Source organism: Phyllobates terribilis, unplaced genomic scaffold (genome assembly GCF_046119375.1).
Source record: "Phyllobates terribilis strain yellow unplaced genomic scaffold, ASM4611937v1 Scaffold_10__3_contigs__length_209671492, whole genome shotgun sequence".
In the NCBI taxonomy this organism is placed as follows: Eukaryota; Metazoa; Chordata; class Amphibia; order Anura; family Dendrobatidae; genus Phyllobates; species Phyllobates terribilis.
Genome location: NW_027362770.1, coordinates 125902618 through 125928640, shown reverse-complemented (window position 1 = coordinate 125928640; position 26023 = coordinate 125902618). Strand labels below are relative to the sequence as shown.

The 26023-nt window shown below is 45.5% G+C and overlaps 1 protein-coding gene across 2 annotated transcripts in view; it reads left to right on the top strand.

Moving 5' to 3' along the window:
- Positions 1 to 2196: 2196 nt before the first annotated feature.
- The window catches only part of TBC1D9B (TBC1 domain family member 9B), a 50986-nt gene continuing 27159 nt past the window's right edge, over positions 2197 to 26023 (top strand). For both annotated transcript variants that reach the window (XM_073649770.1, XM_073649769.1), the window contains exons 1-10: positions 2197 to 2491; positions 6509 to 6619; positions 9729 to 9847; positions 20896 to 21124; positions 21973 to 22231; positions 22332 to 22539; positions 23993 to 24223; positions 24454 to 24597; positions 25130 to 25280; positions 25714 to 25928. In XM_073649770.1, coding sequence (XP_073505871.1) covers positions 2374 to 2491; positions 6509 to 6619; positions 9729 to 9847; positions 20896 to 21124; positions 21973 to 22231; positions 22332 to 22539; positions 23993 to 24223; positions 24454 to 24597; positions 25130 to 25280; positions 25714 to 25928 — 1785 coding nt within the window. In that variant the 5' untranslated portion in view covers positions 2197 to 2373. The remainder of the gene's footprint in view (positions 2492 to 6508; positions 6620 to 9728; positions 9848 to 20895; positions 21125 to 21972; positions 22232 to 22331; positions 22540 to 23992; positions 24224 to 24453; positions 24598 to 25129; positions 25281 to 25713; positions 25929 to 26023) is intronic.

The window sequence follows — 26023 nt, the reverse complement described above, 5'->3', positions numbered from 1 at the left end:
GATTTTGATTCAAAAACGCAGTGGAAAAGCCGCCTCAAATCTACATAAGATGTAATGATGTTTCCTTACAAAAGTAATAATGCCACTTTAATGCCCCTCTGTCTGCTAAAAAAAATACAATTTTTATTTACCTAATCCAAGCAACCAAGTCCTCTTCTACCCGGAGTAGGTTGTCACACGTGGTGCAATGCAGTGAAATTATCGCCACCTTCACCTGGACGCTGACGTCTTGTTGGCAGCCTACTCGACAGAAGATGGCAGTGCATACTTCTCTACCGCGATCAACTATATCGGCGCCATGTTAACACCAAAACTGTTCAACATGGCAGAAACAGAACAAAGTTATCCTCTTTATGGTGCCATTCTTTTCCCCCAAGGCTATACACATTGAGTATACTATTGCCCCTGAGGAAGCTGCACTTGTTGTGGCGATACGCATGGGGTCTTGTCTAGGGTTGAGCGAGTATGTTCTGTTCCGAGTATGCTCGGGCCGAGCTCCGAGTATTTATAGCTGCTTGGTGATATGGTTGAATCGCTCCCGTGTGCATGATTTGCAACTGTTTGACAGCTTTATTACATGTGAGGAATGCGTAAGAAATAGACATCCCTCACATGTAATAAAACTGTCAAACAGTTGCAAATCATGCACACGGGAGCGATTTAATCTTATCACCGAGCAGCTATAAATACTCGGAGCTCGGCCCGAGCATACTCGGCGAAAGGGTTAACAGAACATACTCGCTCAACACTAATCTTGTCCCCTTTCTAACTCCATGACTTACATAGGTTCTGTATGAGCTCATACAATATGATGGATTATCAAGTCCACATATTGGTTTATTTTTGCATATAGGGCTTATTGTTCCCCTATGCAAGTTATCTGACTTCATCCGGTTTATGGATCAAGTTTGTTCAGGTCATCTTTTAATTTCTGAGTATCGGGTCTATTTTGATAGTTTTATTGTTTGGCACCTAGGTGTTCCCTATTTCAATTGATTGCTCCATTATGATCATGTGTATTAGCACATAATTGCGCACTTGCACTTTATTTGTTTACATGCACTTTATATATAGATATGTTTTTTGAACATTTCGGGTTAGCCTGTAGGGCTGTCTAATTTTCTTTATCCCCTGATTTTTTCAGATCTATTATACTATTTCATTTGACCTTATGAGCTTTTCTACTAAATAGGCCTATTATTGGGTTTTCATAATCTTGCGCCTGTTTGTCTACTGTTAGCTTGGGTATACCACGACTTTATTAAGGGTCGTTTGGTTGTTTTCATGGGGCCTGTGGGCTTTTTTAATTATTTTTAAATTTACTTGTTATCTGTATATGTAGAATATCTTAATAAAGATTTTCTATTTTTGAGAGATCCCTAGTTATTATTATTATAGTGCCATTAATTCCTTGGCGCTTTACATGTGAGTTGTGCATATCATTTCTCTTGTTTTCACTCACACTGAGTGTAGGCAGGAAAAATGCTGTATAAAATATGTCTTTTTTAATGCGTTTTTTTTCCTATTGATTTGAATGGGTGAAAAATGATGATACAATTGACATTTTAATGGTTCAAATCCACAAGGAAAAAAATAAGCAGCATGTGCATGAGATTTCAGACACATCATTCCCTTTCTGGTACTGTAAAACATTGTATTGTTAACGCAGCATGTGAACAAACTCTTAGGGATTTTGCATGAAATTCTCTGTGGTAGAAGTAGCGGTGCTGGTGTCTTTTTCGCAGTAACTTGCCCATTTCCATGCCCTCGGTCCCGTCTCCTGAGCGTGCAGACTCATGGCGGTGCCACACAGTTTGCCCGTTGGTCTATTCCTCACCCCCTGGTGCAAATATTATATCTACACAGCTTCTCGCCACACAATAGCAAAAATAATAGGAGCGACCAGAACTGGGCCCCAATGACATAATGTGACGCTCGTCGCGGGCCGCAATGCAAAAATTTCCAACAAGGCCAAAGGGAACTTTTTGGACCCCAAGGCTGGGCATGACTGCAACCCCTGCACCCACTTGTTACATCCTTGGTGGGCCCCTTACTCCAAGGGCCCCATAGCAGACACATATGTACCTTGGCCCTTGCTAGTGCTAAAGATAAAAACAAGGAAACGTGATGTAATGTCTGCAGTGATGAGGCGCCTCCACCATCACTACAATAACAATGCCACGGGCCTGTCATCCTGCGCTCTGTCCACCAGGGGGAGACATCACTCAGCGGCCTCCACGGCCTGAGCCCAGCACTGTACAGCCAGGAGCAGCTCGGGAGACCGGGACCGACAGTCCAGCGCTCAGCACCGAGCACACCGACACTGAGGACGGCACCGGGCCAGGGTGACTGGCTGCTCCCCAGCCGCTCAGGATGTGGCTGAACCCGGAGGAGGTGCTGCTGGCAAACGCGCTATGGGTGACCGAGAGAGCAAACCCCTTCTTTATCCTTCAGCGGCGGCGGGGACACGGCAAAGGCGGAGGCCTGACAGGTGACGGCGGGGGGACCCAGGGGAGGACCGGGGAGCGTGCGGCCAGCAGCCTGGTGTCACTCATACACTGCACCTCCATCATGGAGACTCCTGAACGGTGTAAACAAGGAGACAAACCCCCCCCCCCCCCAGTGTGTGTATACTGCCCCCCCCCCCAGTGTGTGTATACTGCCCCCCCCCCCCAGTGTGTGTATACTGCCCCCCCCCCCCAGTGTGTGTATACTGCCCCCCCCCCAGTGTGTGTATACTGCCCCCCCAGTGTGTGTATACTGCCCCCCCCCCAGTGTGTGTATACTGCCCCCCCCCCAGTGTGTGTATACTGCCCCCCCCCAGTGTGTGTATACTGCCCCCCCCCAGTGTGTGTATACTGCCCCCCCCCAGTGTGTGTATACTGCCCCCCCCCAGTGTGTGTATACTGCCCCCCCCAGTGTGTGTATACTGCCCCCCCCAGTGTGTGTATACTGCCCCCCCCCCCAGTGTGTGTATACTGCCCCCCCCAGTGTGTGTATACTGCCCCCCCCCAGTGTGTGTATACTGCCCCCCCCAGTGTGTGTATACTGCCCCCCCCAGTGTGTGTATACTGCCCCCCCCAGTGTGTGTATACTGCCCCCCCCCAGTGTGTGTATACTGCCCCCCCAGTGTGTGTATACTGCCCCCCCCGTGTGTGTGTATACTGCCCCCCCCCAGTGTGTGTATACTGCCCCCCCCAGTGTGTGTATACTGCCCCCCCCAGTGTGTGTATACTGCCCCCCCCAGTGTGTGTATACTGCCCCCCCCCAGTGTGTGTATACTGCCCCCCCCCAGTGTGTGTATACTGCCCCCCCCCAGTGTGTGTATACTGCCCCCCCCAGTGTGTGTATACTGCCCCCCCCCAGTGTATGTATACTGCCCCCCCCAGTGTGTGTATACTGCCCCCCCCAGTGTGTGTATACTGCCCCCCCCAGTGTGTGTATACTGCCCCCCCAGTGTGTGTATACTGCCCCCCCCCCAGTGTGTGTATACTGCCCCCCCCAGTGTGTGTATACTGCCCCCCCCCAGTGTGTGTATACTGCCCCCCCCCAGTGTGTGTATACTGCCCCCCCCCAGTGTGTGTATACTGCCCCCCCCCCAGTGTGTGTATACTGCCCCCCCCCCAGTGTGTGTATACTGCCCCCCCCAGTGTGTGTATACTGCCCCCCCCAATGTGTGTATACTGCCTCCCCCTCCCCCCCGTGTGTGTATACTGCCTCCCCCTCCCCCCGTGTGTGTGTACTGCCTCCCCCTCCCCCCCCGTGTGTGTGTACTGCCTCCCCCTCCCCCCCGTGTGTGTACTGCCTCCCCCTCGTGTGTGTGTACTGCCTCCCCCTCCCCCCCGTGTGTGTGTACTGCCTCCCCCCGTGTGTGTGTACTGCCTCCCCCCCGTGTGTGTGTACTGCCTCCCCCCGTGTGTGTGTACTGCCTCCCCCCCGTGTGTGTGTACTGCCTCCCTCCCCGTGTGTGTGTACTGCCTCCCTCCCCGTGTGTGTGTACTGCCTCCCTCCCCGTGTGTGTGTACTGCCTCCCCCTCCCCCGTGTGTGTGTACTGCCTCCCCCTCCCCCGTGTGTGTGTACTGCCTCCCCCTCCCCCGTGTGTGTGTACTGCCTCCCCCTCCCCCGTGTGTGTGTACTGCCTCCCCCTCCCCCGTGTGTGTGTACTGCCTCCCCCTCCCCCGTGTGTGTGTACTGCCTCCCCCTCCCCCGTGTGTGTGTGCTGCCTCCCCCTCCCCCGTGTGTGTGTGCTGCCTCCCCCTCCCCCGTGTGTGTGTGCTGCCTCCCCCTCCCCCGTGTGTGTGTGCTGCCTCCCCCTCCCCCGTGTGTGTGTGCTGCCTCCCCCTCCCCCGTGTGTGTGTGCTGCCTCCCCCTCCCCCGTGTGTGTGTGCTGCCTCCCCCTCCCCCGTGTGTGTGTGCTGCCTCCCCCTCCCCCGTGTGTGTGTGCTGCCTCCCCCTCCCCCGTGTGTGTGTGCTGCCTCCCCCTCCCCCGTGTGTGTGTGCTGCCTCCCCCTCCCCCGTGTGTGTATGCTGCCCCCTCCCCCCCGTGTGTGTATGCTGCCCCCCCGTGTGTGTATGCTGCCCCTTCCCCCCCCCGTGTGTATGCTGCCCCCTCCCCCCCCCGTGTGTATGCTGCCCCCTCCCCCCCCCCCCCGTGTGTATGCTGCCCCCTCCCCCCCCCCCGTGTGTATGCTGCCCCCTCCCCCCCCCCCCGTGTGTATGCTGCCCCCTCCCCCCCCCGTGTGTATGCTGCCCCCTCCCCCCCCCCGTGTGTATGCTGCCCCCTCCCCCCCCCCCCCGTGTGTATGCTGCCCCCTCCCCCCCCGTGTGTATGCTGCCCCCTCCCCCCCGTGTGTATGCTGCCCCCACCCCCCCCGTGTGTATGCTGCCCCCTCCCCCCCCGTGTGTGTATGCTGCCCCCTCCCCCCCCGTGTGTGTATGCTGCCCCCTCCCCCCCCGTGTGTGTATGCTGCCCCCTCCCCCCCCATGTGTGTATGCTGCCCCCTCCCCCCCCGTGTGTGTATGCTGCCCCCTCCCCCCCCGTGTGTGTATGCTGCCCCCTCCCCCCCCGTGTGTGTATGCTGCCCCCACCCCCCCCCCGTGTGTATGCTGCCCCCACCCCCCCCCGTGTGTATGCTGCCCCCACCCCCCCCGTGTGTATGCTGCCCCCACCCCCCCCGTGTGTATGCTGCCCCCACCCCCCCCGTGTGTATGCTGCCCCCACCCCCCCCGTGTGTATGCTGCCCCCTCCCCCCCCGTGTGTGTATGCTGCCCCCTCCCCCCCCGTGTGTGTATGCTGCCCCCTCCCCCCCCGTGTGTGTATGCTGCCCCCTCCCCCCCCCCGTGTGTGTATGCTGCCCCCCCCCGTGTGTGTATGCTGCCCCCTCCCCCCCCCCGTGTGTGTATGCTGCCCCCTCCCCCCCCCGTGTGTGTATGCTGCCCCCTCCCCCGTGTGTGTGTGTGTGTGTGTGTGTGTGTGTGTGTGTATACTGCCCTGCCCCCAGTTCACAGCTGTAATATCTACTGTCCTGTATACCCTGCCCCCGTATACTGCTGTAATTTTTAGTGCCCGGTATATACTGCCCCTGCATACGCTGCTGTGTTACACAATTTGCTTCCCCTTCTGAGATCAGCCTGATTCCAGCAGTGTATCACCTACTGGGCTGCTTGCTACATATTTGATAAAATCCCGGTTTTCTCTGCGCCGATCTACCAGTTCTCTGAATGCTGAGCTCTGTATAACCCCTCCCACACCACTGATTGGCTGCTTTCTGCCTATGCACAGTGTACACAGAAAGCTGAAATCACTGGTGGGGGTGGGGTTATACAGAGCTCATGGTATAGGGGGCTACATGATAGCAGGTTTACTAGTCCTCTAGTGATAATCTCCTGCTGATAAAACTGATTTTAGCAAAACTGCCGCAAGCAATCCATTAAGTAATATATAACTGGAATCAGGGTCTCTGCCTCCTAAGTCATGCTGCTTATAGATTAGGGGGGCACAAACCTGGTGACAGATTGCCTTTAAGGTCTAGATTGGCAGAGAACTGAGTTACTTTTCAGACTTGCTTGTAAGGTGCTGTCACACTGCGTTGTGGCAGTCCAAACCCCCTGCAAAACAGGATCTTGGCGTGTGTGCAGACTGGGCCATAGACTATAATGGTGCCGACTGAGCGAACGTGCGTTCTGCTGTGCATCTCTATCAGGCGTCTATGCCTACTGGAGGCGGATACTCAGACACGCAGTCTATGGCCCCAAATCCCATTTTGTGGGGGGTTCGGACATAAGCCCACGACGGGACCAGCGAGCAGGTTCCCCATAGCGGTAATACCTGGGTGTGTATTGGGTGCATGTATGATCTGCACACAGGATGAATATGTGACCTTTGTGAGTCATTGTCTGTGTATTGTTTCCAGCCAAACGATGGGTGGTCACACACACGGCTTACACAACACTGGTCACATGGTGCGAGATGTCCTGCTGCCATTCTCACTGTTCCCTCTTCTCTAGGCTTGCTCGTGGGGACGCTGGATGTTGTATTGGACTCGAGCGCTCGCGTTGCTCCTTATCGAATATTGCACCAGACCCAAGAATCACAAATCTATTGGACAGTGGCCTGTGGTAAGAGATCGAAGATATGTCTGAACTAAGGCCTTGTTCACTTGGCAGTACAGTCAGTCATTGTGCTGTCAGTGCGCCCCACTGGTAAAACACTGACCTATATTAGAGGGGTTGTCCAGGAGGTTTACATGGATGGCCTATTGTTAGTGTGGACCATCAATATCTGCTCGTGGGGGTGACACCTGACAGTGTCTGACACCCCCCACCTTTCAACTGTTCTGTACTTTCTGCAGTTGGATGTTATTAGTTGCTGAGCTGCACAGCTCTATCAACATCGAATCAATAGGCGGTGGACGCGCGCCCCCACTCCCCCCTGTGCTGGACGCGCGGCACCCAGCTATGGCCACTATACAGTTGACAGAGTTATGCAGCTTTGCACAAGGAACAGCTGATCAGCAGGGAAGTGTGCAGGTGTCTCATCCCCCATCCTGAGGATAGGCCATCAATGTAAAATTCCTGGACAATCCTTTTTAATCCTTCTTTGTTTATAAGTAATAGTGCGGGTATATGGATCTGGCTCCAGAGTTGCTCCTTCTCCACACAGTGCAACCTACCAGCTGTGTCATACAGCCAGTACCTGCTTCTTATAGCAGAGACCTGAGCTAGCTACAATCTCTGCTGTTTCATGCAGGGCTGTAGAGTCTGTAAGCCAAACCTCCGACTCCTCAGTTTCCATGACACCGACTCCACGACTCCGACTCCCTCATACATGGCTCATGTTTAAGTGATAAATTTACTGCAGCACAGATTCATCTCCGCTACAAGTCTAGACCCTTAGATCAGGAACAGGACAGACATTTATAGGACATTTCAGAACTTTCCCAAATTCTTATCAAAAAATATTCTCCAGAAACTGCATTGAACTACTGTACCCAATTTATTATATATTTTAGAAGTTGGGAGTCAGTCCTTTTTTTTTCCTATTCCAGCAAAATGGGCTCTGACTCCACAGCCCTGGTTTTATGCCACTGTCAATTTTTGACAGCAGCATGTAAATGTCACAGTTCTGTTGGATTGTCTGTTTAGGTGCTCTTTGCCCACCTCCCCTTTTAGTTGATGCGATTGTGGCTTACTGATGGGTCACCAAGGTAGCCCAGGGCCTGCTGGAGACGCATGTTGTTGCTATCTTGGTGCTCCTGTGAAGCCTGGCCTCTAGCTGCCCTTCAGAGGAGACCATAACTTATACTATACCCTCATATTATCTTTGATCACAGGTTTAAGTCCCGTAGAGCGACTAAAAAAAATGAAGGGAAAATTTTATTATATATATATATATATATATATATATATAATATATATATTTTAGTACAGACGAAAAGTTTGGACACACCTTCTCATTTATATATTTTTCTGTATTTTCATGACTATGAAAATTGTACATTCACACTGAAGGCATCAAAACTATGAATTAACACATGTGGAATTATATACTTAACAAAAAAGTGTGAAACAACTGAAAATATGTCTTATATTCTAGGCTCTTCAAAGTAGTCACCTTTTGCTTTGATGACTGCTTTGCACACTCTTGGCATTCTCTTGATGAGCTTCAAGAGGTAGTCACCGGAAATGGTCTTCCAACAATCTTGAAGGAGTTCCCAGAGATGCTTAGCACTTGTTGGCCCTTTTGCCTTCACTCTGCGGTCCAGCTCACCCCAAACCATCTCGATTGGGTTCAGGTCTGGTGACTGTGGAGGCCAGGTCATCTGGTGTAGCACCCCATCACTCTCCTTCTTGGTCAAATAGCCCTTACACAGCCTGGAGGTGTGTTTGGGGTCATTGTCCTGTTGAAAAATAAATGATGGTCCAACTAAACGCAAACCGGATGGAATAGCATGCCCTGCAAGATGCTGTGGTAGCCATGCTGGTTCAGTATGCCTTCAATTTTGAATAAATCCCCAACAGTGTCACCAGATCAGATCATGTTCCTGCACTGTCAGACACAGCCATTACACAGTACACAGCAGGGGCACATTTATAAGATTATCTCAGCACAGGAACATTTTTATTTTTAACATATTCAATTGTGGAAGTTATTAATATTCAAAGATCTATTGATTAAAATGTACTTTGTTTCTTGGAAAACCCCTTTAAGTAACCCTTAAACTAACGTCGTAAAGAAAGAGAAAAAAAAAATGAAATGCTAGAATTATTTTTTTGCTTGCCGCACCTTTCAAAAAATAAAACATTTTGATCATTTTTTATTGTATGTATCTCAAATTATTACCAATAAACACTACAGCTTTAGAATAGAATCCCAATCACAGATCTATCAAAAGAAAAATAAGAAAGTTACAGGTTTCAGAAAATGGCGGCCAAACCATTTTCTTTTCTTAAAGTACAAAATTCTAATGATTTTTTTTTTTTTTTTGACCCACTAAAATTATAATAAAACCCCCTCTAAATTATGTTTGCTATTGCCATAATAGTCCTGGATTATTTTTTTTCACCCCATTTTACACTACATATAAATGGAATAGTGAATGGTGTAATTCAAAACGACCATTAATCAGAAAAAAACAAGACTTCACGTGGCTATATTGACGAAAAATTAAAGTTATGACTTGAAAGAAGAGGAGAGCGCAAAAACGAAAATTGGTTACTCTATGTGCAAGTGTTCACAAATGATCTCCTTCATAGAGTGTTGGAATATGTGGAATAATCGCCAAATGCGATTTTTACAACGGCCGTCTGAACCAGGCTTCAAAAAAATCCAATAAATTAAACATTCAAATTTAAATGAAAGTTAAAATAGAACTAACTTTTCTCAATGGGACGATCTCCCCGTCCTGTACGTCTGTGATATTTTTTCCTAAATACATTACTACAGGTGTCTAATTTTTAGTTTTGAATTGTATCTATTGAAATTATAAGCAAAAGGTGGCAACAATCTGTCTGACGCCAAACAAACAAGAATAAAATGACTGTTTAGTATTAAAAGCTGTCTAACTTCTATTTTTTTCTTTTAACTGTTCTCTCCTCTTTTAAGCTGATGGTTCATAAAACCGCATCTTATTTTTACTTTATGTTGTGTTTTATGGCTCCCCTTGATCTTCCTTTATGGACTCTATCATAGAGTACGATCGTGTACTGATTACTTTTCTCATTCCAGGATCATCCCGAAAAGATATCACTGAACACTGGGAGTGGCTGGAGAGCAATCTGCTGCAGACTCTCTCCATCTTTGAAAACGAGGATGACATCACAACCTTCGTCAAAGGAAAAATCCATGTAATAACGGCAGTACTATGTGTAATGTCTTCATCTATGGGGCCAGGTGTAAATATACCTAAGCCAGGGCATGGTTTCATGGAGAACTTTAACCCCTTTACAGCCCATGACGTATTAATACGCGTCTGTGCCCTGGGACTTAAGAGCCTGACCCGTATTAGTACGTCATGGCGATCGCGCGCGCACACAGGCTGTGCGGGCGCGATCGCCTCCGGGTGTCAGCTGATTATCACAGCTGACACCCTGTACTATGTGCATGGAGCGGTCCCGCACCGCTCCAGGCACATTAACCCCTGCAATGCTGCGATCAAAGTCGATCACAGCATTGCGGAGGCAAGGGCAGGTGATCGCAATACTCACCTCCTCTTCCGGCCTCCAGCGCTGTCTGCCGCGGCTTCCCGGGTGTTGCCATGACGACCCGATGTCGTCATGACAACAATCGGATCACCAGGCAGCAGGAACATTGTTTGGTCATGCGCAGTGCACGACCAAACAATCTTCTCACTGTGCAGCGCTGACTGCCTGCATGGCACAGGGATGGTGCTCCATTCCTATGCTATGCAGGAGATCAGAATAAAAAAAGTGCAAGTCCCACAGTGGGACAAAGTAAAAAAGTGGAAAAAAAAAATTAAAAAAAAATTGAAAAATATTTAAAAAAAAATAATCCACCAAAAATAAAAATATAATGTACACATCAATAAATATTATTATGAAAAAAAAAAAAAGCAAACAAAAGTACACATATTTGGTATCGCCGCGTCCTGAACGACCTGACCTATAAAACTGTCCCACTAGTTAACCCCTTCAGTGAACACGGTAAAAATAATAAAGCATTGTTTTTTGCTTTGTTTTTTATTTATCATCATACTGCCAAGCAAAAAATGGAATAACACGCAATCAAAAAGACGAATATAAATAAAAATGGTACCGCTGAAAACGTCATCTTGTCCCGCAAAAAACAAGCCGCCATACAGCTCCATCATCCGAAAAATCAAAAAGTTATAGCTCTCAGAATAAAGCGATGCAAAAAAATATTTTTTTCTATAAAATATCTTTTATTGTGTAAAAGCGGCAAAACATAGAAAAACGATATAAATGTGGTACCGCTGTAAACGTACTGACCCAAAGAATAAAGCTACCTTATCAATTTTACCACACGCGGAACAGAATAAAAAAAATAAACAATTCCTGAATTGTTGGTTTTTGTTTATTCTGCCTCCCAAAAATCGGAATAGAAAGCGATCAAAAAATGTCACGTGCCTGAAAATGGCACCAATAAAAACGTCAACTCATCCCGCAAGAAACAAGTCGTCACATGACTCTGTCTGCCAAAATATGGAAAAATTATAGCTCTCAAAATATGGCGATGCAAAAACTAGATTTTACAAAACAATGCGTCTTTTAGTGTGTGACACCTGTCAATCATAAAAACCCCATATGATTCTGGTATCGCTGTAATCGCACCGACCCGAAGAATAAAGTCGTCTAATCACTTATACCGCCCTAGGAACGGCGTAAAAAATAAACTCTAGGGTTAGGGTTGGGCTAGGGTTAGGGTTAGGGTTGGGCTAGGGTTAGGGTTAGGGTTGGGCTAGGGTTAGGGTTGGGCTTGGGTTAGGGTTGGGCTAGGGTTAGGGCTGGGGTTGGGGTTAGGGTTGTGATGGGGTTGGGAGTTTTTTCAAAAGAAAAAAAGATGATGATATGGCGACTAGTGTTGAGCGCAAGTGCTCGCTACTTGAGTTTGCATCGGGTGCTCTGGTATGCCTTGAGTATCGTGGGTATTTGAGTGACATGCTCGAGTCTCCGCCCCATATGCTTCGCGGCCAAAAAAAACTTTGCGGGGATTGCCTGCCATGCACGAGCGATACCCGCATGTTTTTTTTGGGGTGTCTAATAACTGTGTAACATGCGGGGCAGGGACTCGAGCATGTCACTCGAGCACACGTAGTACATGGTGCATACCTGAGTACCTGATGCAAACTCAAGTAGCGAGCACTTGCGCTCAAGACTAATGACAACTTATTCAATATGATGACCTAATGTTATCAAATTCTGTGTCGTACCTCTGGGTTCAAAATGTTCACTATACCCCTTGATAAAATCCTTGAGGGGTATAGTTTCTAAAATGGGGTCACTTGTGGGGGAGCTCCAATGTTTAGGCACACAGGGGCTCTCCAAACGCGACATGGTGTCCACTAACAAATTGAATGGAAAATCGGCTCAAATTGTTAGCGGACACCATGTTGCGTTTGGAGAGCCCCTGTGTGCCTAAACATTGGAGCTCCCCCACAAGTGACCCTATTTTGGAAGCTAGACCCCCCAAGGCACTTATCTAGATGCATAGTGAGCACTTGGAACCCCCAGGTGCTTCACAAATTGATTCGTAAAAATGAAAAAGTGGAAAAAAACACTTTTTCATTTTTAAGAATCAATTTGTGAAGCACCTGGGGGGGTTCCAAGTGCTCACTGTACATCTAGATAGGTGCCTTGGGGGGTCTAGTTTCCAAAATGGCGTCACTTGTGGGGGAGCTCCAATGTTTAGACACACAGCGGCTCTCCAAACGCGACATGGTTCCAATTTGTTAGCGGACACCATGTCGCGTTTGGAGAGCCCCTGTGTGCCTAAACATTGGAGCTCCCCCACAAGTGACCCCATTTTGGAAACTAGACCCCCCCCAAGGCACCTATCTAGATGCATAGTGAGCACTTGGAACCCCCAGGTGCTTCACAAATTGATTCGTAAAAATGAAAAAGTGGAAAAAAAAATATTTTTTCATTTTTACGGATTAATTTGTGAAGCACATCCGGGGCTCTCCAAACGCAACATGGCGTCCGCTAATTATTCAAGCAAATTTTACAATCGAAAATTCAAATGGCTCTTCTTCCCTTCCGAGCCCTGCCGTGCGCCCAAACAGTGTTTTTTCCCCACATATGGGGTATCTGCATGCCCAGGGGAAATTGCACAACAAATTTTGGGGTCCATTTTTTCCTGTTACCTCTGCGAAAATAAAAAAAATTGGGTCTAAAGTAACATTTTTGTGAAAAAAGTTAAATGTTCATTTTTTTCTTCCACATTCCAAAAATTCCTGTGAAGCACCTGAAGGGTTAATAAAGTTCTTGAATGGGGTTTTGAGCACCTTGAGGGGTGCAGTTTTTAGAATGGTGTCACTTTTGGGTATTTTCTGTCATAAAGACCTCTCAAAGTGACTTCAAATATGACGTGGTCCCTAGAAAAATGGTTTTATAAATTTTGTTGGAAAAATGAGAAATCGCTGGTTAACTTTTAACCCTTATAGCTCCATAACAAAAAAAAATTTTGGTTCCAAAATTGTGCTGATGTAAAGTAAACATGTGGGAAATGTTATTTATTAACTATTTTGTGTGACATATCTCTCTGATTTAAGGGCATAAAAATTCAAATTTTGAAAATTGCAAAATTTTCGCCAAATTTCCGTTTGTTTGTTTTTTTTTACAAATAAACGCAAGTGATATCGAAGAAATTTTACCACAATCATGAAGTACAATATGTCACGAAAAAACAGTCTCAGAATCAGGGGGATACGTTGAAGCGTTCGAGTGATTACCTCATAAAGTGACAGTGGTCAGAATTGTAAAAATTTGGCCTGGTCATTAACGTGCAAACCACCTTGGGTTGTAAAGGGGTTAAAGAGGATGTCCACTACTCGGACAACCTGTTCTCAATCACTAGGTTTCCCCTATGTTAAATAACACCTATACTCCCCTCCAGGGCTGTCGCCATTCCAGCTCTCCCAGGGCTTGTGTGACATAACAATGCTGCAGCCAATCAGCAGCCATTTCACTGTCCCCTCCTTCAAATAAATCAGACATCCGGAGGAAGTGAGACATCAGCCGCAGTTCTCATTTCCTCCAGATGTCAATTACCTCCGAATGAGGAGACAGTGAAGTGGCTGCTAATTGTCCTCACGTTATGTCACATAAGCCCCGGGGGAGCTAGTGCAGACACTGCTGGAATGGTGACAGCCCCGGAGTGGAGTATAGGTGTTATTATTTTACACCACATAGTGATTGAGAAGGATTTGTCCAAGTAGTTTACAATCCCTTTAACTTTGTCAGTGTTAGAGAGAATTTGCTTCTAAACTATTTTATTCAAATAGTGAAAAAAAATCAAAAATTGGTTTGTGACCCTTTTTTCTTAGACGCGTAATGTTTAAATATTTTTGCTGATAAAGCTGCGTGAGGCCTGTGTGTTTTTTTTTTTTTTTGCATTGCGAGCTGATGTTAATGTTTTGATTGCTTGTTATTGCAATTTATGGGGGAGACTGTTCAGTTTTATATTTTGATGGATCAAATGCTCTGATGTTGCAAGATTAGAATTTTATGCGTCTTGATTTTCTAAGGAGGAAATGTGGTTAGTTTTTTTATTTTCTATATTTTTTAAAATATTTTAAAACTTAAAAAAAAAAAAATTCGTATTTTCTGTGTTTGTTTTTTGTTTTGTTTTACTATTTTAAAGCTGCTATTGTGTCACTGCTTGTTATATATATCGCAATACCTAACTATTGTAGAATATAGCTATGGTTTTCTATGAAGCCCAACCTGTGAATAGGCTTTACAGGCATATCAACATTGGGCCCTTCAGCGGGGGCCCCTAGCTTCTATCACAGCCAATCAGCAACCTGCGATTGCACGGCAGGGTGCGCTGCTGGGTACATGGAGCTGAACTGTGCGCAACCCGGATTGACAGTTACTTTTACTGGGTTACCTTCAGTGATTGGATCCAGTTACAGGCCGATGCTGGCTGTGTAACACAGCTGGTATCTGCTGGGCATGGTTCGGACTGAGCTCCTATGCCGGAGATTAAAACTGCAGTGGATGCTTAAATCCTGCCAGCTTCACCCCCTGATGATTGTGTGGTTTGCTGTTCATGTTTTGCTGCTTTTTCCTCACTGATTCCACTCCGGCTGCGCTGCGCACACCGTGCTGGAGGCTTTCTTGTAGCGCTAATGCTTCTAATGCATATCCTCTTTCTTTATATTAGGGAGATCAGGGGGACGAGATGTAGGAAACCACAGCTCTCGAGACTGATCTCCCTCTGGGGCTGTGGTTTACCGGTAAATCTGATTTTCCAGAGTTTAGTCATCTTGAAATCCAGAAATGCATTCAAGTGAAAAAATACATTGTTTTCAAATTGTGTACGACTAGAATCGTACCAGAATATAGGAAATCACTGGTAGAATACGATCACAATAAGTTAAATAAAAGATTAAATACACTTAAACTATTAACCCCTTAAGCCCCGAGGGTGGTTTGCACGTTAATGACCAGGCCAATTTTTACAATTCTGACCACTGTCACTTTATGAGGTAATTACTCTGAAACGCTTCAACGGATCCCCCTGATTCTGAGATTGTTTTTTCGTGACATATTGTACTTCATGATTGTGGTAAAATTTCTTCGATATCACTTGCGTTTATTTGTGAAAAAAACGGAAATTTGGCGAAAATTTTGCAATTTTCAAAATTTGAATTTTTAGGCCCTTAAATCAGAGAGATATGTCACACAAAAGAGTTAATAAATAAAATTTCCCACATGTCTACTTTACATCAGCACAATTTTGGAATCAAAATTTTTTTTTGTTAGGGAGCTATAAGGGTTAAAAGTTGACCAGCGATTTCTCATTTTTCCAACAAAATTTACAAAACCATTTTTTTAGGGACCACATCACATTTGAAGTCACTTTGAGAGGTCTTTATGACAGAAAATACCCAAAAGTGACACCATTCTAAAAACTGCACCCCTCAAGGTGCTCAAAAACACATTCAAGAACTTTATTAACCCTTCAGGTGCTTCACAGGAATTTTTTGAATGTGGAAGAAAAAAATGAACATTTAACTTTTTTCACAAAAATGTTACTTTAGACCCAATTTTTTTTTATTTTCACAGAGGTAACAAGAAAAAATGGAACCCAAAATTTGTTGTGCAATTTCCCCTGGGCACGCAGATACCCAATATGTGGGGAAAAAACACTGTTTGGGCGCACGGCAGGGCTCGGAAGGGAAGGAGCGCCATTTGACTTTTTGATTGTAAAATTTGCTTGAATAATTAGCGGACGCCATGTTGTGTTTGGAGAGCCCCTGTGTGCCCAAACATTGGAGCTCCCCCACAAGTGACCCCATTTTGGAAACTAGACCCCCCCCCCCCCAAGGCACCTATCTAGATGCATAGTGAGCAGTTGCAACCCCCAGGTGCTTCACAAATTGATTCATAAATATGAAAAAGTGTTTTTTTTTTTTCACTTTTTCATTTTTATGAATCAATTTGTGAAGCACCTGGGGGTTCCAAGTGCTCACTATGCATCTAGATAGGTGCCTTGGGGGGTCTAGTTTCCAAAATGGGGTCACTTGTGGGAGAGCTAGCTCCAATGTTTGGGCACACAGGGACTCTCCAAATGCAACATGGTATCCGCTAACAATGCAACATGGTATCCGCTAACAAATTGAATGGAAAATCGGCTCAAATTGTTAGCGGACACCAAGTTGCGTTTGGAGAGCCCCTGTGTGCCCAAACTTTGGAGCTCCCCCACAAGTGACCCCATTTTGGAAACTAGACCCCCAAAGGCACCTATCTAGATGCATAGTGAGCACTTGGAACCCCCAGGTGCTTCACAAATTGATTCGTAAAAATGAAAAAGTGAAAAAAATAAAACACTTTTTCATATTTATGAATCAATTTGTGAAACACCTGGGGGTTCCAAGTGCTCACTATGCATCTAGATAGGTGCCTTGGGGGGTCTAGTTTCCAAAATGGGGTCACTTGTGGGGGAGCTCCAATGTTTGGGCACACAGTAGCTCTCCAAACGCAACATGGCGTCCGCTAACAATTTGAGCCGATTTTCCATTCAATTTGTTAGCGGACACCATGTCGCGTTTGGAGAGCCGGTGATGTGCCTAAACAGTGGAGCTCCCCCACAAGTGATCCCATTTTGGAAACTATACCCCTCAAAGATTTTATTAAGGTGTATAGTGAACATTTTGAACCCAGAGGTACGACACAGAATTTGTTTACATTAGGTCATCATATTGAATAAGTTGTCATTAGTCTTGAGCGCAAGTGCTCGCTACTTGAGTTTGCATCGGGTACTCAGGTATGCACTATGTACAGCGTGTGCTCGAGTGACATGCTCGAGTCCCTGCTCCGCATGTTTCACGGTTATTAGACACCCAAAAAAAAACATGCGGGGATCGCTCGTGCATGGCAGGCAATCCCCGTAAAGTTTTTTTGGCCGCGAAGCATATGGGGCAGAGACTCGAGCATGTCACTCAAATACCCACGATACTCAATGCATACCAGAGCACCCGATGCAAACTCAAGTAGCGAGCACTTGCGCTCAACACTAGTCGCCATATTGTCATCTTTTTTCTTACTTTTGAAAAAAATCCCAACCCCATCACAACCCTGACCCTAACCGTAGCACAGCCCTAACCGTAGCACAGCCCTAACCGTAGCACAGCCCTAACCGTAGCACAGCCCTAACCGTAGCACAGCCCTAACCGTAGCACAGCCCTAACCGTAGCACAGCCCTAACCGTAGCACAGCCCTAACCGTAGCACAGCCCTAACCGTAGCACAGCCCTAACCCTAGCACAGCCCTAACCCTAGCACAGCCCTAACCCTAGCACAGCCCTAACCCTAGCACAGCCCTAACCCTAGCACAGCCCTAACCCTAGCACAGCCCTAACCCTAGCACAGCCCTAACCCTAGCACAGCCCTAACCCTAGCACAGCCCTAACCCTAGCACAGCCCTAACCCTAGCACAGCCCTAACCCTAGCACAGCCCTAACCCCAAACCCAGCCCTAACCCCAAACCCAGCCCTAACCCCAAACCCAGCCCTAACCCCAAACCCAGCCCTAACCCTCGCCCAATCCTAACCCAAGAGTTTATTTTTGACGCCGTTCCTTGTGCGGTATAAGTGATTAGATGACTTTATTCTTCGGGTCGGTGCGATTACAGTGATACCAGAATCATATGGGGTTTTTATGACTGACAGCTATCACACACTAAAAGACGCTTTTTTTGTAAAATCTAGTTTTTGCATCGCCATATTTTGAGAGCTATAATTTTTCCAGATTTTGGCAGACAGTCATGTGATGGCTCGTTTTTTTTTCAGATGAGTTGACGTTGTTATTGGTGCCATTTTCAGGCACGTGACATTTTTTGATCGCTTTCTATTCCGATTTTTGGGAGGCAGAATAAACAAAAACCAACAATTCAGGAATTGTTTTTTTTTTTTATTCTGTTCCGCGTGTGGTAAAATTGATAAGGCAGCTTTATTCTTCGGGTCAGTACGTTTACAGCGGTACCACATTTATATCGTATTTCTATGTTTTGCACTTTTACATAATAAAAGCAATTTTATAGAAAAAAATATTTTTTAGCATAGCTTTATTCTGAGAGCTATAACTTTTTTATTTTTCGGCTGATGGAGCTGTATGTCAGCTTGTTTTTTGCGGGACGAGATTACGTTTTCAGCGGTACCATTTTTATTTATATTCGTCTTTTTGATCGCGTGTTATTCCATTTTTTATTTGGTGGTATGGTGATAAAGCATTGTTTTTGCTTCGTTTTTTTTTTTTTTTTTTTTTTTTTACCGTGTTCACTGAAGGGGTTAACTAGTGGGACAGTTTTATAGGTCAGGTTGTTCCGGACGCGACGATACCAAATATGTGTACTTTTATTGTTTTTTTTGTATAATAATATTTATTGATGGGTACATTATATTTTTATTTTTGGTGGATTATTTTATTTATTTATTTTTCATATTTTTGCAATTTTTTTTTTTTTTTTCACTTACTGACAGTTTTTATACTTTATTACTTTGTCCCACTCTGGGACTTTCACTTTTTTTATTCTGATCGCCTGCATGGCACAGGAATGCAGCATCATCCCTGTGTCATACAGGCTATCAGCGCTGCACAGTGAGAAGATTGTTTGGAGATGCACTGCGCATGTCCAAACAATCTTCCTGCTGTCTGGTGACCTGGATGTTGGCATGACGACATCGGGTCGTCATGGCAACACCCGGGAAGCCTTTGCAGACAGCTCTGGAAGCCGGAAGAGGAGGTGAGTATCTGCGATCACCTCCCCTTGCCCCCGCAATGCTGCGATCGACTTCGATCGCAGCATCGCAGGGTTTAATGTGCTGGGAGCGGTGCAGGACCGCTCCCTGCACATAGTACCAGTTGTCAGCTGTGACAATCAGCTGACACCCGGCGGCGATCGCGCCCGCACAGCCTGTGTGCGCGCGCGATCGCGATGACGTACTAATACGGGTCTGGCTCTTAAGTCCCAGGGCACAGACGCGTATTAGTACGTCAGATGTTATTAAGGGGTTAATGACCTGTATACCTATAATATATACTTGTATATATTCATCACAGGTTGTGGGTTCTGGTGTAAGGAGGCTGCTCAGGAGCAGATTTCATTCATTACTTGCATATCAGGTGCCAGCTGTAATTTAGCCACTTAAAGGGAATCTGTCACCAGGTTTTTGCTACCTCATCTGAGAGCAGCATAATGTAGAGAAAGAGACCCTGAATCCAACGATATATCACTTAGTTTACTGGGTGCAGCAGTTGTGACACCATCAGAGTTTTTAGATTTAGCATGTAGCAGAGCTCAGAAAGCTGCCCTCGTCCACACCAGGCTCTGTATGTACATTGTATATTGACATTGAGCTGCTATCGCAGGAGGGAGCTTTTCTGGACTACCATCTAGTACCAGTAATGATAATGTCCTAGTGATAAAACCTTCACTGTAAGTAAACAGCACATAGCCTGATAAGTGACACATCACTGAATTCTGTGTTTTAACCCCTACCTCATGCTGTCCTCAGATTACATAGCAAAAACCTGCTGACAGATTCCCTTTAAATATAGATTGTAAGCTTGCTAGCAGGCCCTTCACTCCTCATGTAACTGTTGAAATGTGATACATTGTATTGTTTTTATTGTCTGTACATGTCCCTACTTAATTGTAAAGTTCTGCGGAATATGTTGGCGCTATATAAATAAAATAAAATATTATTATTATTTAAATGCCACTGTCAATTGCTGACCGGAGCATTTAAAGGGGTTGTCCACTACTCCACCCACCCATTCTCAGTCACTATATTCCCCCATGTATAATTATAACAGCCTGTACTCGCCTCTGATGCCGGCACCGTTCCAGCAATATCGGCGCTGGGTTTCCCGGGACACACATGACGTTATTTCATGCAAGCCCTGCTGCCAATCAGCGGCTGCTTCACTCTCACTTTCTTCAGATAAAACTGTAATTTGGAAAAAGTGAGATGTCAGTTTTGTCGGAAGGATGGTCCGATTGGCTGCAGGGCTCGCGTGACATATCAACGTCACGCGAGTCCGGAGATACATGACTGGAACGTCGCCAGCTCCAGATGTGAGTACAGGCTGTTATTATTTTACATGGGGGAAATATAGTGAATGACACGGAGTTGTCCAAGTAATGGACAACCCCTTTAAGCTATCTGATCCGGGGTGTGGCTCTTACATTGCCCATAGCAGACAGGACCTTCTAAAGACCCATCTACTCGTCTGCCACAATGTTACATTAGACGAAGAAGAGGCTGCAGGTTCAAGTTCCATACGTGAGGGGAGGGGAATAAATAAGTAAAATATTAGCTAAGTTTAAAAATATACATGTAGAAAAAAACACCATTTATTCCCATTTGTCTGCTTTTTTTTTTGCGCATGGTTGCCTTGTTAGATTTTTTAGCCTGTAAAATCTAAGCGAAAAAATTTAGTGTGAACATACTCCTTACCTCTGCTCACATCCGAGCCTCTGTCACTGATGAAATAGTGCGGCATGCCGCAGTGGCGCTGCTGGTGTCCGCTATTTTCATTTGGGTATCGAGATGCTTAGGCAGAAGGCAAGTTAGATAAATGCACACAAGTCAATCGGGTGGAGGCTAGAGTTGGTGCAAATTGATTCACACCAACTCTAGTAGTAACTGTTCAGACTTTAATGTTGTTTTTTGTTTTATATGTCAGGGCATCATTGCTGAGGAGAATAAAAGCCTTTTGCCCAAGGATGAAGAGGACCCCGGGAAGTTCAAAGAAGCCGAGCTGAAAATGCGGAAGCAGTTTGGGATGCCCGAGGTGGAGAAGCTGGTAAATTATTACTCCTGCAGCTACTGGAAGGGACGGGTCCCCAGACAAGGATGGCTCTACCTGACTGTCAATCATCTCTGCTTCTATTCATTTCTGTTGGGGAAAGAAGGTGAGATATCCATCACTTGTCCTACAGTTTCAGCTAACTTACTGTGTTCCTTGTTCTCTGAGGGTCTGTACATATCACATTCATGGCCTCCTTTCAACTCCTTGAGGATACAGACATTTTTTATTTTTGCACTTCATTTTTTTTCTTCCCTTCCAAGAGTCATAACTCTTATTTTTTTCATCAACTGCCATATTAGGGTGTGTTTTTTGCAGGATGACTTGTAGTTTTGAATGACACCATTCATTTTGCCATACAATGTGCTGGAAAACACTGTGTCCTATTAGACTCCTGCCGCTGGGCTTCAGAGAAGTAATGACACTGCAGCCTTGGGGACCTTCAGCAGGAACTAGTGGCGACCAGGACCAGGACTGCCAATCGACAGCACCATTGAAGGGGTTAAAAGTAATTGGGGCATGCATATTTCAGCTGTATAATACAGCTGGCATCTACCAGGTATGGTGCGTCCTCAGCTCCTGAGCCCGCTCCATACACCCGCACCCAGAGTGTGACATACTTGCACTTCACAAGTGGGGAAGAGGTTATTAGGTTTTACTCACTTCCTTCACGGAAGGTAACCTTCTGGATTAAAGCAGCCATGTGGTTCTAATCTTTAAAGACTTTAAGGTCTCTGCTGTGCCCTCAGGCTCTGCTCCTGAGGTCTAATGTTGGACCTTTCCTGCAGAATTTGAAAAACAAAGTCAAAAGCTCAAATGGCGCCAAAGAGCAGGTTACATGAAGAAGGTGACAGCTAGCAGTCCTCTGTCCCAAGACCCTTAGTTCCTAGACTATTATAGAAGGCTGGGAAGTTGTAGTAATTAGTGTTTTTCTTCATCCTTTACGCCTTGTAGTGACTTTGATCATCCAGTGGCTTGATGTGACTCAGCTTGAGAAGAACGCAACTCTGCTCTTCCCTGAATGCATCAAGGTCAGCACCCGGGACAATGAATATTTTTTCTCCATGTTCCTCAACATCAGCGAGACTTTCAAGCTCATGGAGCAGCTCGCCAACATCGCTATGAGACAGCTTCTGGACAACGAGGGCTTCCTGGAAGATCGGAACCTGCCGAAACCTACACGTCCTCTCAAAAACATCTCTGCTCTGAAGAGGTGTGTTTTTTGTCATTGGGTGCTGTATATAGAAATGACCTCTTTGACTGTACATATGCCTTTTTTTCACATTTCTTGCATGTAACGCTCATCTTTTTAGAGACCTCGATGCTAGAGCAAAGAATGAGCAGTATCGCGCCACGTTTCGCCTTCCTAAGGACGAGAGGCTAGATGGACACACAGACTGCACACTGTGGACACCATTTGCCAAGATGCATATCCCTGGTCAAATGTTTGTGTCCAATAACTACATCTGCTTTGCCAGTAAGGAAGAGGAGGCTTGTCACCTAATTATACCCCTCCGGGAGGTGAGCATGAGGGTATGGGGTCCTATCTTGAGGGGTTGGTTTTAGATATGTTGTTTGGTCGCCAGCTAACCTACACTTATGTATATCTATAAGAACCGCCTGCGTATCTCAAGAGACTTCGCACTGTGCTGTTGGCCAATTTCTGTATTGCTAATGGCATTCTCTGTTACGCCTGCTTATGCACCTGCAAGTTCAGAGCTCACTGATAATGCTTCTTTTCCCCTAACTTGTGTGTCATTGTCTCTTCTATCCTTCATCACACTGAAATGTCAATGTGAGCTATAATTACTCTTTAGAATGGACCGAGATATCAGGATGGCAGACTTTGGGTGGGGGGGGTGGGGCAGCATAAAGGGAAACCTACTTTATCATTAGTGATGACTTTGGAGAAAAATCAAATGCCTTTCACTGAGAGACCAAGGCAAGAATTGTGCTATTATCTGTCCGCACTGTGATATCACCAAACACATTTATTTATTTATTTTACTCGCTTATATAGCACCATTAATTCCACAGCGCTTTACAGACATCATCATCTCTGTCCCCATTGGGGCTCACAATCTACATTCCCTATCAGTATGTCTTTGGAGTGTGGGAGGAAACCCACGCAAACACGGGGAGAATACCCTTGGTGGGATTTGAACCCAGGACCCCAGCGCTGCAAGGCTAACCACTGAGCCACTGTGCTGCCCATATTGATGGCTGTATTGTGTTATGTGCATTATTCCTTTGCTATGATATCACTGTGTGCAAAAAAAATTCTTTTCTGACATCACTGGTGAAATTATCTCTGTACTAAGACCTCATTATCTGCATATTGCAACTAATGTGATGTTGCTGTTTGCATGGTTTTGCGGTGTTAATAATTCCTGTGCTCAGACATTACTGTATGCATTCTTTTTATGCTGTGATACAGCATGTGCATTTTCCTAGCATTATGACATCACTGTGTGGATTATGCCCATATGTTAATACAGGTCATGAATTTCCCATCTGATTAATGCCTCTGCTATTTTAATGTTCTGAACTCTGTAATATAAGGCAGTAATGGAGAATTGAAGCTGCAAAATTTGCGGTTTGGCCCCCCCCCCCCCATAATCATATTCCAGTTTCTCGGGGGATTGATAACTTGATCTGTGTGATGCATACCTGCAGGATCAGGCCACACAACAGTTTTGCTTGCAGCTTGTAACCATTGATGCAGCTGCATCAATCTGTTGCACATAGATTTTCATTGAATCTGTATACATAAAATGGTAGCATTTTTTACATATATAATATATTATAATCCAAAAAATGTAGAGGCAGCACACAGTTCGGGTGAAAAAATAAAAGTATTATTTAATAGCCCATGTGGCAACGTTTTGGTCCCAAACTATGGACCTTTCTCAAGCTTGATAATACCACCATCTCAAAAGCAGTGTTTCTAATGAGCTGTTTGCCTGTACCGCAGGTCACCATAGTGGAGAAGGCTGATAGCTCCAACGTGCTTCCCAGGCCTTTGTCCATCAGTACTAAAGGGAAAATGACTTTTCTGTTCGCCAACCTTAAAGACAGGAACTTTCTGGTTCAGCGCATCTCAGACTTCCTGCAGAAGACGTCACTGCAGGGGGCTGGAGGAGACAGCGGTGCGGAGCAATGGACTGCCATACGGAAAGGAAGCAGCGGGAATGGCGCATATGAGGTGCAGAGATCTCTGCTGTTTATTACTATATAGAACTAAATCGCACAATGTTATGCTGCAGTGAGGAGAACAAGTAACATGGGAAGGATCAAATGTACATAAATGAGCTTAATATAGTGCTCTCAAAGCACTGTTTAGAATTTATAGTCTCCAGGTCGGAGATGGTGCTCGACCAGACATTTATCAAGTTATATGAAACAAGAATTTTTTTTTAATATGTCTTCCAATAGGTGCCAAAGCTTGTTCCCAGTAGCCCAACTGATGACGGACCTGGCAATCCTCAGAAGACTCCTAGTACAGACGCTCCTACAGCCTGTCATGGGCTCCTGAAACTCTTCCCCAGAGAAGCCAGTGAAGAACTTGGTTCAAAATGGGTAATGGATATTTGTTTTGTTCTTGAGCTATAAAGGACCTTCCTTCTTTACAATTTTTCATACTTCATGTCTATATGTATGTATGTATAGGCTTGTATTTAAAAAAAAAAGTATCCTTATAGCAAAAGGAGGGAGTTTCTACAATGCTGTGTTTAGAGCCAATCTGAGAGTACCATATATCCTCTGAGTCTCGTAGATCCATATTTGAAATGGATTGTGTGTGGATCAAAGAAACTATGCATCCGTGTACTGTCTGAGAAAAGAACTGGCAGCACACAGATGTGTCACACGGGTGTGTGAATGCAGCCTTACACCAACATTAGCATACTGACAGATAACTATGTGCACCACATGGACCGGAGTAATTGTGTGCATACGTGACCAAACCATGATAAACCTGCCACTGTGTGTCAGCTAAGGCCTTATTGCAGCAATAGCAGAGATTGTCATATAGAAATAGTACAGAAATGTTTGCATTTTGCTCTTATATTTTATTAGTAAGACGTATTAAGTATATTTTATTTTTTTGTAGGCTAAAGAGAAAATGAAGGAAGAGTCCTGGAACATTCACTTCTTTGAGTATGGTCGTGGGATGTGCATGTATCGAACATCTAAGACCCGTGACCTGGTGCTGAGAGGCATCCCTGAGAACTTGCGAGGAGAGCTCTGGCTTTTGTTCTCAGGTCAGCCATAAACCTTGTGTTTATTCTTTTTACTTATATGCATCTTATTGGGGCTAAAAAAACCTTTAGCAACTGGGCTTCATTAATAATTTTGCACCATTAATAATAACTATGAATAATTTTTGCTTTCTATTGTTATCTGAGAACCTGTAAAAGCAAAATTCTGAACTAAACCCAATTGTAACAAATGATGTTTAGCCCCAAATAAATGCATTTAATTGACACCTCTCCGTGCCTGAAGTCAGAGCTTACCAAGGAGTGTGTCTGCAGAACCCCTTACCATATACTATTGGTAATGATGATGGCTTCTGTAGGGTCAGACACATTTACCTATGTAGATCTGAGAAGACTTCTGGAAAAACCAATGAGGTGTGTTTGTTCGCAGTCGCTGTAATCTTCTTTTTTTTTTTTCTGCCTTGTCTTGTATTTATAGGGGCCTTAAATGAGATGGCAACACACCCTGGTTATTATGCCGACTTAGTAGAAAAATCCACTGGAAAATGTAACCTTGCAACAGATGAGATAGAACGTGACCTCCATCGTTCTATGCCCGAGCACCCTGCCTTCCAGAATGAGCTAGGAATAGCTGCGTTACGCCGCGTGCTGACAGCATACGCCTTTCGCAACCCTAATATTGGGTACTGCCAGGTAGGACTGCAATGCCAGCTTCAGTGAGATGGAGGCGCAGACGTTTATTTCTTTCCTTGTACCATTATGGGTTATGTGTATGCAGGAAAGTGATC